This window comes from Meles meles, chromosome 18, assembly GCF_922984935.1.
Source record: "Meles meles chromosome 18, mMelMel3.1 paternal haplotype, whole genome shotgun sequence".
In the NCBI taxonomy this organism is placed as follows: Eukaryota; Metazoa; Chordata; class Mammalia; order Carnivora; family Mustelidae; genus Meles; species Meles meles.
In genome coordinates, this window is record NC_060083.1 from 53,251,128 (window position 1) to 53,267,731 (window position 16,604).

At 38.0% G+C, this 16,604-nt stretch overlaps 1 protein-coding gene across 5 annotated transcripts in view; it reads right to left on the minus strand.

The window, feature by feature from the left end:
- Window positions 1-16,178, minus strand: part of ABCA9 (ATP binding cassette subfamily A member 9) — a 70,979-nt gene extending 54,801 nt beyond the window's left edge. For 2 of the 5 annotated variants that reach the window (XM_045985943.1, XM_045985947.1), the window contains exons 1-6: window positions 15,990-16,178; window positions 8,729-8,830; window positions 6,799-6,981; window positions 4,403-4,567; window positions 3,496-3,599; window positions 2,673-2,899 (exon numbers count right to left, since the gene is read on the minus strand). In XM_045985943.1, coding sequence (XP_045841899.1) covers window positions 2,673-2,899; window positions 3,496-3,599; window positions 4,403-4,567; window positions 6,799-6,981; window positions 8,729-8,830; window positions 15,990-16,044 — 836 coding nt within the window. In that variant the 5' untranslated portion in view covers window positions 16,045-16,178. Of the gene's footprint in view, window positions 1-2,672; window positions 2,900-3,495; window positions 3,600-4,402; window positions 4,568-6,798; window positions 7,007-8,728; window positions 8,831-9,257; window positions 9,335-15,989 lie in introns of all 5 variants that reach the window. The other 3 variants (XM_045985946.1, XM_045985944.1, XM_045985945.1) reach the window with 3 other exon arrangements.
- Between the last annotated feature and the right edge of the window lie 426 nt (window positions 16,179-16,604).

Here is a 16,604-nt window from a genome sequence, read left to right on the forward strand (position 1 = left end):
TTACAACTTGTTTGAACTTCTTGTTGGATAAACCCTTCAATTTTGATATAGTATCCTTCCTCGTCTCTTATTACAGTCTTTGGTTTAAAATCTAATTTGTCTGATGTAAGGTTTGCCACCTCAGCTTTCTTTTGATATCCATCAGTATGATAAATGGTTTCCATCCCCTTACTTTCAATCTGGAGGTGTCTTCGGGTCTAAAATGAGTCTCTTGCAGACAGCATATCAATGGGTTTTGCTGATACCCTGTGTCTTTTGATTGGGATATTTAGCCCATTTATATTTAGAGTAATTAATGAAAGATATAAATTTAGTGTCATTATATTATCTGTAAAGTCACCATTTCTATATATTTTCTCTGTTCCTTTCTCGTCTATGTTACTTTTGGCCCCTCTCTTTTCCTAAAGGATCCCTTTTTATATTTCTTGCAGGACTGATTTAGTGTTCACAAATTCTTTTAGTTTCTGTTTGTCCTGGATGCTTTTTATCTCTCCTATTTTGAATGACATTCTAACTGGATAAACTATTCTTGGTTGCATATTTCTCCCATTTAGCACTCTGAATATATGATGCCACTCCTTTATGGCTTGCCAGGTCTCTGTGGATAAGTCCGCTGATGGGTTAATGTTTCTACCCTTGTAGGTTAAGGACCTCTTTTCCTGAGCTGCTTTCAGGATTTTCTCTCTGTCTCTGAGATTTGCAAGTTTCACTATTATATATTAGGGTGTTGACCTATTTTAACTGATTGTTGAGTGGGTTTTTCTGTGCCTCCTGGGCTTGAATGCCTGTTTCCTTCCCAGGATTAGGGAAGCTCTGTGCTTTAATTTGCTCCAATATACCTTCTGTACCCCTCTTTCTGGGATCCCAATTATTCTAATATTGTTTTGCTTTATAGTATCACTTATCTCTCAAATTCTCCCCTCGTGATCTAGTAGTAGTTGATCTCTCTTTTCCTCAGCTTCTTTTTTCTCCATCATGTTGTCTTTTATATCACTAATTCTCTCTTCTGCCTCATTTATCTTAGCAGTTAGAGCTTCCATTTTTTATTGCATCTCATTAATAGCCTTTTTTATTTTGGTTTGATTACATTTTAGTTCTTTTATTTCTTCAAATGGGGATTCTTTAGTGCCTTATATGTTTTTTTAAGCCCAACTAGTATCTTTATAATTATTATTCTGAACTCTATTTCTGACATCTTACTTATGTCCATACTGATTAGGTCTCTGGCAGTCAGTACTGCCTCTTGTTTATTTTTGTTGTTGATGTTTGTTTTCTGTTTTTTTGAGATGAGTTTTTCCATCTTGTCATTCTGTCTTGCAGAAAGTGGTCACTTTTCTATTTGTAGTTTTGCAACAATTCTTTTCTTAGATCTTCAGCTGAGTTTTCAGGTGCTCAGAATGGTTTGATAGCTGTTCTAGCTGAATTCCTGAGACCAGATGAAATTAGGGTCTCCTACTCTTCTGCCATCCTGGACTACCCTAACATCTATTTAAAAACTACATTTCATATGTCCAGAACTATTCTGTAGATTCTACAAATCTTGCTTACCAGTGAGAATAACATCAGTGTGTAAAGAAATCAAATTCAAACTACGACTTTTTCAGTCCAGAACTCATACTTTAACTATTCTATATCTCAAATACATCCCTTGGCTAAATTCATTAAATTTTTGTTGTTGATAGTTGGAGATTCTCTCCTTGGTTTCTTTTTTGTTTTCCTTTCTTTCTTTCTTCCTTTCTTTCTTGATTTTATTTATTTATTTGACAGAGAGAGAGAGAGAGAGCAGGGGGAGAGGGAGAAGTAAGTTCCTGGCTGAGTAGGGAGACTGATGTGGGGTTCAATCCCAGGACCTTGGGATCATGTCCTGAGCTGAAGGCAGACACTTAACCAACTGAGCCACCCAGGCATCCATCTCTCCTTGGTTTCTTAACTTGCATCTACTGTCCTCTCAGACTATGACCTTTCCCAAATTTCTATCAACTGTCATCTAATATTGAATGCTTAATTTTTTGCTAAGCTAAATGCTAAGCACTTTAAATACCATTCCCTTCTTTAATTCTCACAGCCAGTGAGAGATGCCATTACAATGTTTTACAGAAATGGAAACAGAGTTTTAAGAAATTAAGTAGGTTGTTTGGAGTGGTAATGCTCAGATGGATAAGACCCGTGGCTTCCTGCCTCCCAGGCTTGTGTTCTAATCATGCTGTTAATCCTCCACTAAGGAAGCTTTGTGCTGAAAGGGCATAATAGGCTTTTTTCCCCCCCATTAGTGTCATCAGAGTGATGATTCATTCAATTCAAGGGCAGTATCAACCACCTGATCTCATGAAATGTCTGAAATGTATATTTCATTGAACAATAGAAACCTCATGTTCCCCAAACCATATTTGGGTGTACTCGTGTCTAGCAACTAGTGACTGAGAGTCATCATTTTTATTTCTTAATGACTTGGGTATCAGTAGATACCTATGGGATCAGGTTTCCTTTAATTTAAAGAGGTTTGAAAAGCTTTATTTACCATGCTTAAATTGAATCTATTCCATTCATTTATGATGCACTTCTTTAGGAAAAAATCAAATTTAAATATGATACTTCATAGGCTTAGGGAGTCCAACCAGCTAGCTTGTTGTATTTATCTATGTTGCATGATAGATTTTGACCATGTAACTTACCAGAATGATGACTCTCGAAGGCCCATCATCATCATCAGTGACTTAATGTATTGTCTTTCTTGTGTTACGTTGACTGATACATAGTAAATGAATGTGGAAAAAGAAATAATGCAGAAGAATATGAAAAAATCAGTTGCAACTCCTGCTTGGGCAACAAAAGGTAATATCTTCATGTTTATACCAGTGATTGACATCAGCTCTTCCATCACTGAATGATTTGTTGTGATCTAAGGGAAGGTATCAAGGAACACATTGTTATCATCACACCAATTCTAACCTCGTGTATTTTCTCTCAGTTATAACAAATTATGTGCATTCCACATTTAAATATATATGTTCATATAAATCTATATGACCCCTTGTAGTTCCTGAAACACTCCAAGTTCTGGCCTGACTCCTTAGAGCTTTCCTATTTACCATCTTCTCTGCATAAAATTTTACTCATGCTTGAAGGTGCAACTGAAATGTCACTTCCATTAGTTATCTTCCCCGATATTTCTCATTAGAGTATGTTCTGCTTCATTGTTTGCCTTGCACAGCATGTGTAATTCCATGATAGAACCTAAACTTTTATTGTGACTTCATGTCCATATTTCTGTCCCCTTAATATCCAGGATCCCTGGAGAAAAGTACCTCTGTTCTACTGATTTCTTAATCCTCAGTGCTTAGCATAATGGCTTACATATAGCAATTGTTCAGTGTATTGTGCCAAATAAATTCAGTGACTCAATTAAGTAAATGCTAAGGTAGGGCAATCCATTATAGCACCAAGCATCAAAGTGCAATATACAATGCAATTACTTTTCTTTAACTTAATACTCACTTCTATGATAGCAGCATTAATGGCGGCCTGAAAAGCTACAAAGCCTTTCTCCCAGAACATGGAACCTTCACATGTGATTTTGTCATCCATTACTTGACAATGAGCTATAGTAAAAGAAGAACACAACCATTTATGATGGGATGGGATGATCTTGGGTATAGGGAAAACCAAAACTTCAAATGTTCCAAAAGACACTACAAATCCACAATAATATAATGTATGGTAGGACTTCTCCAGTGAGTTTGGAAGAACATACCCAAGAAGAATACACCAGAATTGCTTTGTTAATGTTTTTAAGACCAGATATTGATATTTTGCATTCAATCTTATCATTCTCTCAGTTAGACTAGAATGCTTTTTTTGAGCTTTGCTCGTCTGTTGTTTTTGCCATGAAAGCACTACATTTTAAAATTTTTTTTCATTTTTTAAAAAGATTTTATTTATTTATTTGATAGAGACAGAGATAACAAGTAGGCAGAGAGGCAGGCAGAGAGAGAGAGAGGGAAGCAGGCTCCTTGCTGAGCAGAGAGCCCAATGTGGGGCTCGATCCCAGGACCCTGAGATCATGACCTGAGCCAAAGGCAGAGGCTTTACCACTGAGCCACCCAGGCGCCCCCAGCACTACATTTTTTTAAATGTTTGGGAATCAATGAGCAAGAATCTTTCTTTCAGGTTATATTTAGCTGTAGCATAGGAATAATAGCAAATATTATTGCTTAATAAAACAATATATTTAAGAATACAGGCTTCATTTAAATAAGAATAAATCTCATTTATGTTCAGAAATTAAGAGAACATCCAGCGTATGGTTGTGTAGACTTCAGAGATCACATGTGTCTTCTAGTGGCTAAATGACATAATAGCAAAAAAAAACAAAAACCAAAAATCCTTCTAGTAGGAAAGTTACCTGAATGGTCTCTGTGTTCCTTCATCTTGGGTATTCTCCCTCTCCAGACAAACTTCAGATGATATGAGAATGTATTATTAAAGATGACTTTTACTGCATCTATAGAGTAGTTTAAATCCAAATCGTCCATGCTTTTCTCATCTGGCCACCCCATGATTCTTCTTCCTGGCATGTGAAAGAAAGAAGTAGCTAATAAGTAAGATTTTTATGTGGTCCAATGACAGCAGACCATTTTCAATTATGTTACAGTTATTTAATGTTAAGCTTCTTTACTCACTAAAGGCAGGGCTGATCCTAATAAAGAGACCCATACTGTGGCAGAGTGTCTAAAATTCAGGATAAAATCAGAGTTATGGGGCAATCACTTTCATCACAAATAGATCATGTCTTTCCAAATAAATTTTTAAACCAATGATGTAAAGCATTGAATTTGGGATAATATCAATACCACTATTACACCAGGAATGCCCCTAGCAATACACAGCAATACACAGACCTATCCAAAGTTGAAATATATCATCTAATTATAATATGTATTTTCATATGGCCATGGTGTCAATGTGGCCAAACCTCTGAAGATAACATAAAATCATTAAGTTTAGAGAATGTTTTCTCAAGATAGCATCTCAAGATACCTAAAAGATACAACGTGAATTAATAACTGTTACTGACCAAACCCAGGCCAATTAGTCCATGTAATTCCCTGCAGCCTGGATTCTGATGGATGCGTACTTCCAGTGCAATATGACGTGCTTTTAGTTCTCTGCCTGTCCTGCAATCTGGCAGCTGCATCCAGAGGCTTAATCAGACTCTGGTCAAATCCCTTTGGTGAAATTAGAGGTAGTGGTATGTTCTTTCATCAGAGTGTCGGGATTTCTGATAATCTGGTATTTAGAGATATCATTAGCATCCATGGATACTCAGTGCCTAGATCCATTAATTCAATGGGAGTTTTAAAATGGTGATATTATATTGCCATCATTTGTTTTTTATGTTCTCGTGGAAACATTTATAAAATAGTACTTTCCAGCATCTGTTTGATTATCTAATAATATAGTTCATATAGGATAAATACTGAGTATCTTCTCTTCATATACAAATTTTCATAAGAAGAACTGATTCTGGGGGCGCCTGGGTGGCTCAGCGGGTTAAGCATCTGCCTTCGGCTCAGGTCGTGATCCCAGTGTCCTGGGATTGAGCCCCGCATAGGGCTCTCTGCTCAGCAGGAGCCTGCTTCCTCCTCTCTCTGCCTGCCTCTCTGCCTACTTGTGATCTCTGTCTGTCAAATAAATAAATAAAATCTTTAAAAAAAAAAGAAGAAGAACTGATTCTGTACCATACACTAAAAGCAATTTTTTTCTTTTAATACATGTGGAAGCCTGGATTTTATGTATACATTGGATGAGTTTCTTATCATCACACCCACTATTCTTATTGAAGCTCAAAGTATGCCAACGAGACCAGTGGGAGTCTCTTCAAATTGAGTCCCTTTGACAGAACTTGTTTATTATCACTGGCTTCCAAGCAATCTGGAATGACAATATTTGAGAGAGTGTGTGTGCTCAATCATGGGGGGAGGGGCAGAGGGAACGAGAGTCTCAAGTGGACTCTGTGGTGAGCACAGAGCCTGATGTGGGGCTCAATCTCATGATTCAGATCCTGAGATCATGATCTGAACCAAAACCAAGAGTCTGACACTCAATTGACTGCACCACCCTGGTGCCCTGACAATATTCTTTACCCTGTAAATTTCCTGTCCTAGACCTCTGCATCTCCTTTCCTCCAGGACTGAGACTCCTGAGTTTCCAAGACATAGGGACAAGAGAAAGAGACTATTTCATAATCACCTATTTGGTATATCCCACTTTCCATATGTAACAGCTTTGGGAGAACTGTCTAATACTATTCTACCAGGATAGTGGCTGAAAATTGTTTCAGTTGTTCACAGATTGGCCTACTCTGCTTTGCAAGGGGTACTGGTTCCTCTCAGGGGGCTCTTCCCTGCTCTATCAGATACCTCACTGCTCCCCTTTGCTCTCCCAACACCGCAGAGAGATGCCATGCAAGCTTCGTGGCTGTTGGTGATTCCTACCCCCCACTTATTTTGTGGGGTTTGGAGAAAGACCCTACCACCTAGTTTTGTTGGTAGCTACTGTCCATGACATCTTGGTGTTACTGTCTAATTTCCCTCCCAATTTTTTATGTATTTGAAAAGAATTAAAAATGATGCTCTCAGTGCTGTCCAGTATTTCCAAAATCTTCTCACTAACATACATTTGAATAATACCAGACTGTCTCATTTTGATACAGATGATAATGAGGATAATACAAAATCCCAAAGTAAATGTGTGTGTTTTGCAAATCAGGAAAACAACAAGAACTGCTAGAGAACATACCTTTCATGAATGGGGCTGAAGCCACTTTTTCCATGATCTCCTGGGTTGTTTTGGATTCAGGGGCAAATGCAATCACATAATTAGAATCATTAAAATTATCTACACGTCCCAGATTCATTGCAGGCAATTGAGGAAAGTCATTAACTTGATGTAAATTGGAGGAAAGTCGGTATGCAAACAATACTAGAAGAAACGAGAAAAACCATTCCTATACAGCAATGAGAGAAAAATGAAACCAATCAAGAGCTGCTGATGCACAGAGAAATCATCCATAAGAACTTCAAATGTGTAGTTTTGTTATGTAGCATGGGCCATTTTCCCCTTTCTCCCAGTTTCCAAGTGTTTCCGTTTTCTTTTGCCCTTTGATTAGCATATTTTGAAATACACACATTGTCCATCAAAAGAGAGTTGTAGAACTTATTCCAATTATAATTGAGAGTCTAAGTTTATTGTCCTTTAATGTGAGTGTTAGAGGCTAGATTGCTTCAGGAATGACTCAGTAGTTTACAGTCATGCTGACACCTGTGTGTCGATGGGTAGAGAAGTGTTAGGTATCATGAAATTGGTTTCCAGCTGTCAAAAACAGAAGTGAAGTCCTATTTTTATTGGCTGATGCTGTACATGTGAAAGAAGACTGTCCCAAAACACTGCTCATTAGAAGAATTTTAAAAAGTCTTTGTGGGGTGCCTGGGTGGCTCAGTGGGTTAGAGCCACTGCCTTCGGCTCGGGTCGTGATCCCAGAGTCCTGGGATCGAGCCCCACATAGGGCTCTCTGCTCAGCAGGGAGCCTGCTCCCCCCCCCCCCCCCGCCTGCCTCTCTGCCTGCTTGTGATCTCTGTCTGTCAAGTAAAAAAAATAAAAATAAAAATAAAAAGTCTTTGTCATTGTGACAACATTCTGAAATGGGAAATGCAACAGAATGCATTTAAATTCTGGTGTTAAGAAAAGACCCTATTACATACTTTTGATTTTAAATGCAGGGACTTTAAAATATCTTGTTTACCATCTGACCTTATTTTAGTATGTGTGTTGTTCTCTATCTAGATAGATCAATTGACAGATGTGATGCTTATATTAAAAACAGTTAAAAAGTTGGAAGTAACACATCTATGTGGGTAGAATCCAACTTTTATATTTATACTTTTTAATCTTTACTGCATGCTTGAATTTTTGTATGCTTTATTTATTGTCAATACAAGCATTCAATATATATTTGTTGAAAGAACACACACACACACAATGTTCATAAGATCCAATGTTAATACACTAACCCTTGAACTATGGGTATTTTATAAGTGATTTTAACTTTTTAAATGTATTTTCCTCAACTTACTTAATTTTCTACACAAAGTACATCTGATCATTCTTATCAGAAGAAAATAGTACTGTCTTAATAGAAGCAAAAGTTCAAAATATCATTTTCTTCTTCTGTTTGTTTATATTTCCATTACTTCTTTCAAATTGACACTGTCTGTATCCTTAGTACAAATGTGTAGAAGGGCTACAGTTTGTCTTTTTTGTTTTGTTTTGTTTTTAATTTTGGGTTACTTGCTGGATTAATTCTGGATTAAATTTGTGTCTTTCTTTGACTTTGACCCTGAACTTTTGTACCTATACCTTCATGAGTTTCAAAGGAGTTCAGATGTTAAGAATTATTATTTCTGTAATACAAAGATATGGATTTATTTTTCAGGTAGTTTCTGAATATTGATTATTTAAAGAATGTCTCTAGTCAGACAAATAATAATATACTTAAAGGACTCTCATTTGAAGTATAGCAAAGTCCAGAATTTGAAAAAATTTTCCAGCCTGTTAGTTAACAATAGAATATATATGAAACATTAAATAATGAAGATAAACTATTTACAGTGCCCCCTGCAAAAATATTTTCCTTTCCTAAATATGAGACAATGTAGACTCTGAACCATACCAACAAGGTCTCTCTCTTCATCCTCCATTTCTTCAGAAAATTCTTGCAGAGGAGAGCCCATGTTTGCTGACCCACACTTAAGTGCCTCTTGCTCATTCTGACCTGTTTATTTTAAAATAAAGAAGTAAAGGAAGTAAATGTGATGGTCTGAAATAGGAAGCATTGTGCAATCAAACCAAAAAGAAACATCGTAACAGCTGTTTCCAATTCCAGGTGTAGGAAAGGGAGCCAGAAGGCTAAAAACATACAAAGGAAAGCTCGAGTTAACTAACAAATCGATTAGTTGAATCCTCATAATAAATCTTTGGGATAGATCCTACTATTCTCCCCATTTAAAAGATGAGGGATATGAGGCACACAGAGGCTAAGAGACTCGCCAAACAGCTAATGGTGGCAGAACCAGAGATTTAACTTAGATGACCAAGTTCTAGAGACCTCACTCTTAACCACTGTGCCAATGCTGTTTTTGAAATTTGTCTAAGGATTGTGTGGATCAATCCACCATTTAGGGAAAGATCAGAGACTCTACCAGCATCCAGAGGAGCTCAAGGAGGGATCCACTCAGACTACTTTGTCCATCCAGTCATTATCAGGAGCCCCCAAATGCTAGAACATAAGGAAAGATTGATTACTCTCAAGAGGCAGAGAAAATATATGATCTTTCCAAAGAAAACTTTATTATAATAAACAGAAGAAAAGTTTTCAAATCTTCCATTTAATGATTACAATAAAATTCAAGAAGAAAGAAAAAATGAAAAGCAAATTACATACTTAAAAATCCCCCTGAAAATAATAAACATTGTTAAAATGTCTATACTGCCTAGAGCAATCTATACTTTTAATGCCATTCCGATCAAAATTCCACCGATATTTTTCAAAGAGCTGGAGCAAATAATCCTAAAATTTGTATGGAATCAGAAGAGACCCCAAATTGCTAAGGAAATGTTGAAAAACAAAAACAAAACTGGCGGCATCACGTTACCCGATTTCAAGCTTTACTACAAAGCTGTGATCACCAAGACAGCGTGGTACTGGCATAAAAACAGACACATAGACCAGTGGAATAGAGTGGAGAGCCCAGATATGGACCCTCAACTCTATGGTGAAATAATCTTCGACAAAACAGGAAAAAATATTCAATGGAAAAAAGACAGTCTCTTCAATAAATGGTGCTGGGAAAACTGGACAGCGATATGTAGAAGAATGAAACTGGACCATTCTCTTACACCGTACACAAAGATAAACTCGAAATGGATAAAAGACCTCAACGTGAGACAGGAATCTATCAGAATCCTAGAGGAGAACATAGGCAGTAACCTCTTCGATATCAGCCACAGCAACTTCTTTCAAGATATGTCTCCAAAGGCCAAGGAAACAAAAGCAAAAATGAACTTTTGGGACTTCATCAAGATCAAAAGCTTCTGCACAGCAAAGGAAACAGTCAACAAAACAAAAAGGCAACCCACGGAATGGGAGAAGATATTTGCAAATGACAGTACAGACAAAAGGTTGATATCCAGGATCTATAAAGAACTTCTCAAACTCAACACACACAAAACAGATAATCATATCAAAAAATGGGCAGAAGATATGAACAGACACTTCTCCAACGAAGACATACAAATGGCTATCAGACACATGAAAAAATGTTCATCATCACTAGCCATCAGGGAGATTAAAATGAAAACCACATTGAGATACCACCTGACACCAGTTAGAATGGCCAAAATTAGCAAGACAGGAAACAATGTGTGTTGGAGAGGATGTGGAGAAAGGGAAACCCTCTTACACTCTTGGTGGGAATGCAAGTTAGGGCAGCCACTTTGGAGAACAGTGTGGAGATTCCTGAAGAAATTAAGAATAGAGCTTCCCTATGACCCTGCAATTGCACTGCTGGGTATCTACCCCAAAGATACAGATGTAGTGAAAAGAAGGGCCATCTGTACCCCAATGTTTATTGCAGCAATGGCTACGGTCGCCAAACTGTGGAAAGAACCAAGATGCCCTTCAATGGATGAATGGATAAGGAAGATGTGGTCCATATACACAATGGAGTATTATGCCTCCATCAGAAAGGATGAATACCCAACTTTTGTAGCAACATGGATGGGACTGGAAGAAATTATGCTGAGCGAAATAAGTCAAGCAGAGAGAGTCAAGTATCATATGGTCTCACTTATTTGTGGAGCATAACAAATAACATGGAGGACATGGGGAGATGGAGAGGAGAGGGAGTTGAGGGAAACTGGAAGGGGAGCTGAACCATGAGAGACTATGGACTCTGAAAAACAACCAGAGGGTTTTGAAGGGGCTGGGGGGGGGGGTGCGTGGGAGGTTGAGGAACCAGGTGGTGGGTAATAGGGAGGGCACGTACTGCATGGAGCACTGGGTGTGATGCCAAAACAATGAACACTGTTATGCTGTAAATAAACAAATAAACAAATTTAAAAAAAAAGAGGAAAAAAAAACAAAAACAAAAACAAAAAAATCCCCCTGAAGTCAGTAAAGAACGTAAGATCTATGTTAGAGAGAAAGATTTTGTAATCTTGCCAGATTTTCAATGAAAGTTAAAACTCATTTAAAAACATGATAAAAATACATGAAAGAGAAAGAAAAAAAAAGTAAGATCAAAAGTAAACTATTTGGTAAAGAGATACCCCAAAAGAAGAACAAAACAGTTAGGAGAAAAATATATTGAAGAAAGTACCTTGTAAAAACCCAATGGAAATTAATTTTTCAAGGTAGTGGGAAGATGCATATTTCCTAAAAAGGCTTGCCAAGTACCAAATACAATGACCAAAAAAGAATGGTATTTTTAAAATTAAAGGACAGAGGGAAAAGTTAGAATTAAGTTGCAAGGGTAGAGGTGGGGTTATTCAGGAAGGAATGAGTAAACAGTTTATAACAGAACAAAAATCAGCCTTATATCTTCAAAGTGGAAGTGAAAAAGTGATTTGCCCAATTTCCTTTGAAAAATCTGTCCAGAGGGACAAATACAAAAAACTGCCTGTGAAGGCACAAGAAGAAATATATATTTGCAATAAAACTAGAATATGATTTGGGTGTCCGGGTGGCTCAGTTCATTGGGCAACTCCCTTGGGCTCAGGTCATGATCCTGTAGTCCTGGGATCAAGTCCCAGATCAGGCTCCCTGCTCAGCAGGGAGTCTGCTTCTCCCTCTGACCCTTCCCCTTCTCATGCTCTCTCTCACTCTCTCAAATAAATAAATTGAAAAGTCTAAAAATTAAAAAAACAAACAAACAAAAAGCTTAGAATATGATTTAACCCCAAACCACAGATACTCCCCCACAAAATGTCAGCCAAATTATTAAATGTTGCCTCAAATTAAGAAATACACACAAATAAGTTTTCCAACTCTCCTGTCCAAAATATGCATGTTAATTGAAGATTGAGAAAATTAATTGAACGTAAAATTATGATGAAATCCCTGAAAACCACACAATATTCTCTCACTTGAAATGACCTGTAGGACTAAAGGCCATAGCAGAAGGATGGCATCTAGTTCCACCTTATGGAGTATCAAGGAGGTGATGAGAATCTGCTTGAATACAATATCGTTGTTCTGCTCAAGTCCACAGCTGAGATACAGAAGAATGTGGAACATCTTTACACCAATGGTAAGAAACAACAATAACCCAACAAAATTAAAACCACATTTCCCACGACACAAACAAAAAGCAATAGATGTGGGCACCTGGGTGGCTCAGCTGGTTGAGCGACTGCCTTCGGCTCAGGTCATGATCCCAGACTTCCAGGATCGAGTCCCTCATTGGGCTCCCAGCTCCTTGGGGAATCTGCTTCTCCCTCTGACCTTCTCTCTCATGCTCTCTCTCACTCATTCTCTCTCAAATAAGTAAATAAAATCTTAAAAAAAAAAGAAAAAGCAATAGATGCGAAGATACGCTGATGAACTGAATTCTCAAGAAAGACAAGCCCATGATGGGTATAAAGAGAACCACCCCTGCAGCTTCCATACCTGGGCAAGTACCTCATCTCGGTGTGGGCAGAAAGACAAGGTGCAGCCACTGGAAAGGGTATTTGCAAAGATGTGGAGGGAAAATATCAAACCTTAGAGGATGTGTGGGTGGGATGCAAGAAGTAGAATGGAAAAGAGTCTAATATGCCAAGAATAAAAATAGCTTAACCAATTTTTTCTTCACCTTACAACCATGTTGGATTTTCTCAAAAAAAAAAAAAAGTAAAAGAGGTAAAAAAGAAGTTCTGTGACTTCTCAAGCTGTCTAGATTCTGAGATCTTGCCAGAGTTGGACCCAGTGGTGTGAAGGTGCTCTTTGTTGGAAAAATATGGGCAGAAAAATATAGTTATTGTGGTCAAGTGTGTTGGGTAAAGAGGTATGTGTGGCGTCATTATAGACAACTTGGATTCTTGCGAAGTAGCGGGCCCCATTTTATTGCCAGTAGAAAAGAGCCCCTAAAATAATTTTCAGATTCATGATGTCTGTTATTCCTGCATGCATATGAGTGGATAGGTGGGAGGTAGAAATAGGGAGAAAGGGAGAGCAAACAATGAACACATGAATCAGATAAACTTGTATTTGGAGTTCCCTGAACCAAAACCTCATTCTAACTGTTTATCACTGGAGGCAATTGAGGCCTGATGAGTTACAGACCCGCCATGGTATTCTGCTGTTGTCAGTGGAATAGTCATCCATTGCCTCCTATTTATGGGTTCAACCTTGGCCTCGGGGATAATCCATGTAAGGGCTTAAGCTCACAGGGAGAGAGTGCTACCCTTTAGGCTTACACACAAGTCTACCAATCAGCCAGACTGTCAGTTTCCAATAAGTAGGCCAAGTTATCAGCAGAAGACATTATATAGAGAGAACCTATATAACAACAACAATTCAGGACATAGCTGTCTTATAAGACATTGTCTTATATATCATATATGTCATATAAGACATGTCTTATAGCCATTAAATGGTCTCTTTCAAACCTAGTGAAGGCAGCCAATTTCAGATATAACCCTCAGTCTGGGAGTGGTAGCATGATGTAATTATTTATATGGTCATCTTAGTGCAGTCCAAGAATTACTAGTGTATCTCCCAGAATGAGCTCCATAATTGAATTGCAAGAAATCTATCTCATTATTTTCCCGTCAGGAAGAATAACAGAACTACTCTGAGACTTGTAAAACACAAATATCCATGAGTTATCCTAGTTGATAAAGAAAACATAAGGTGTAATCTTAGTTAACAGAACCCAACCTTGTAGGAGGGGAATTGATCCAGGAAATGTTCCAAGCATAATGGCTTGAACTTTGGTGCAAAGCTTGGAGCACAAGTCAATAGGTCAATAAGACTTGGGTTTTGGAGAAGGTCATCCTTTTTTGGTGCCGTATTGAAGAGAGATGGAAACTATAGAGCTGCTGTTGTCTCTTCCATCATATTACTATTAAGGTTGTTTCTGGCTACTACATTCATGGCGTAATGCTGATCTTATCCATGGAGCGAGAGCAAAGCCATGAATATGCTGGTCCCTACTGGTATTCAGGAGGCGGCTCAAATGGGAAGGTCACCTACGCAAGGCAGAGAATATTGTGCATCTGACATTTCAGTCTGAAAGGTATGGAATAATTGAAGAAGAAGAAGGCAGGCAGAAGAATGGTCCTGTTCTAATCCTGGAACTTGTGAATATATTACATTACATGATGAAGGAGAATTAAAGGGGTAAGGTTGCTAATCAACTGACTCTAAGTCAGGGAGATTATCCTGGGTTATCTAGGGGGACCCAATGTAATCACAAGGGTCCTGAAAAGTGGAAAAGAGAAGTAAAAAGGATAGTTAGTGCAGGGTATTGTTAAAAGGACTCAAGCCATTGCTGGCTTTGAAGATGGAGGAAGGCGGGCACGAGCTGAGGTATGCCCGCAGCCTCTGCAAACCGTAGAAGGCAAGAAAACAGAATTCTCCCTCACATCCTCCAGAAACCAATGCCAGTACATTGATTTTCATCCAGTGAGATTCACATCACACTTCTCGCGTCCCCAACAGTAAATCTGCTTTGTTTTCAGCCATAAAGTTCTTGGTCTTCTCTTACAGCCGCAACAGAAAATTAACACAAGGAGCACAAAAGAAAGCGTGAAGACTGAGAATAAGACAAGGACAAGGGCTTCAGGGTGTAGTGTTGCCTTTACGAGGTGCCCCCTTGTAGAACAAAAATTGTCCAGAAATGAACAAAGGTTCATTCCTGAGCTCCTGATGATAGTGTTAACAGAGCAGACCGTGATGGCCTCGAGACCCCAACTCAAACGAAACTGCAACATTACCAATTAAGAAATCAGTGCCCTAGTAAACCATGGTATCTGAGGGGGTCAAATATGTTGCCTACGTGCCTGCTCTCCTTTCTTCCTATGAAGGAATGTGTGTGCCAGAAAGTATTATTGATGACTACAGAATTAACACCATCAGTCACAATTATGGTTATTTACTTCTGTCTGTTAGGACTGTTTTTTTTTTCTCCCACTACACATCCTGATGTAAATACAGGGTGGGGGGTGGAGGGGAATTACTATTCACCAGAGGAGCACAAAACATCTAACTATCTTAAATTGCTCCAAAGTGGAAGTCGTGTGATCTAGAAATAATAACGTGGCTATAAAAAGCCAGTCACGCCCCGCCTGGTAGATTTTCTTGTATTCAGAAAATAAACACATTGCACAAGTTAGATCAAACATGTAGCATGATGAACAAGGTCAATAAAAATATTGTCCTACATTTTCTTGATGAAAATATTCTCAAGCCGGTTAAAACAATTCAAAACTCAGAAAATTGTGCACCCACCTCCTACCCTCCCACTCCCTACCCCCAGTACTTACAAATCTTCTAGCAGTAAAAGTAAAAGCAAACAAAAAAGACTAAATAATTCTAACCACTTGGGAAACAGCCCATCATCATACTTGCAAAGAGGCAACATAAAGTTATATTCCTCTCAATTCGCCCAATACCCTTTTAGATAATATATGCTATGCTTTAGTCCTGGGGTAAAAATGGGAAAGGAAAAAAAAAAAACCACTTAGTTCTTCAACTGGTTTTTTTAGCTGTACAATATAAAACTGGTTTTTTTAGCTGTACAATATAAAATACTCGGATGATTTGGAGAATCAAAGCAACTAATAATTTACTGCATTTACTAGTCCCCATCCAAATGTTTGGCATTCCCTATTTGAAGTCACAAGTTATAGTTTTATATGCAAAACAATCACAATTTTAGAGATTAACTTACTCTCAGGAAAGCTGGAGCAAGAATCTAGAAATAGTTCATCCACAGGTCTCTGCATGTCCTGGAGAAGAATTCACATTCCTTTTGGATCACTAGTACATCATGCTTTTAATTTCATGTTTATTGCGAATAGTTCCGTTTTAGAATGATTTCCGAAAAGGATTATGGTCCTCATTCAGCCGGGCTGCCAGAAAACTCCGGGCTCACATCACATGGAGGCTTCTTCGCTGTTTTCCGTTTCTTTGTATCCCCGCCAGCAACTCAGCAGGGAGTTTGTAGCCGCAGATGGCTGGCTGGACATATCAAAACATTAGGAGCTATCAAACCAAAGAGAATCTAGTTTTTCTTAATTAGCTTTTGCATACAAGGTCCTAATGGGAGAGTTGGCTCCCGGACAGCCTTTTTAAAAGAACTAAGTAAAGAGACAGTTCAGAGAAAAGCAGGGCAGAGAGAGGTTTAAAAAAAAAAAAAAAAGGAAAGAAAGAAAAGAAAAGATTTTTTCAAAAAATGATAACTATAAATACAAAACCAGGTCAGAAAATTACTCAAAACCCTCCATTTGGGTTCTTAAAACCTAGGTATAGAAATATGACAATGAAGCCATGTAATTTTTTTTTA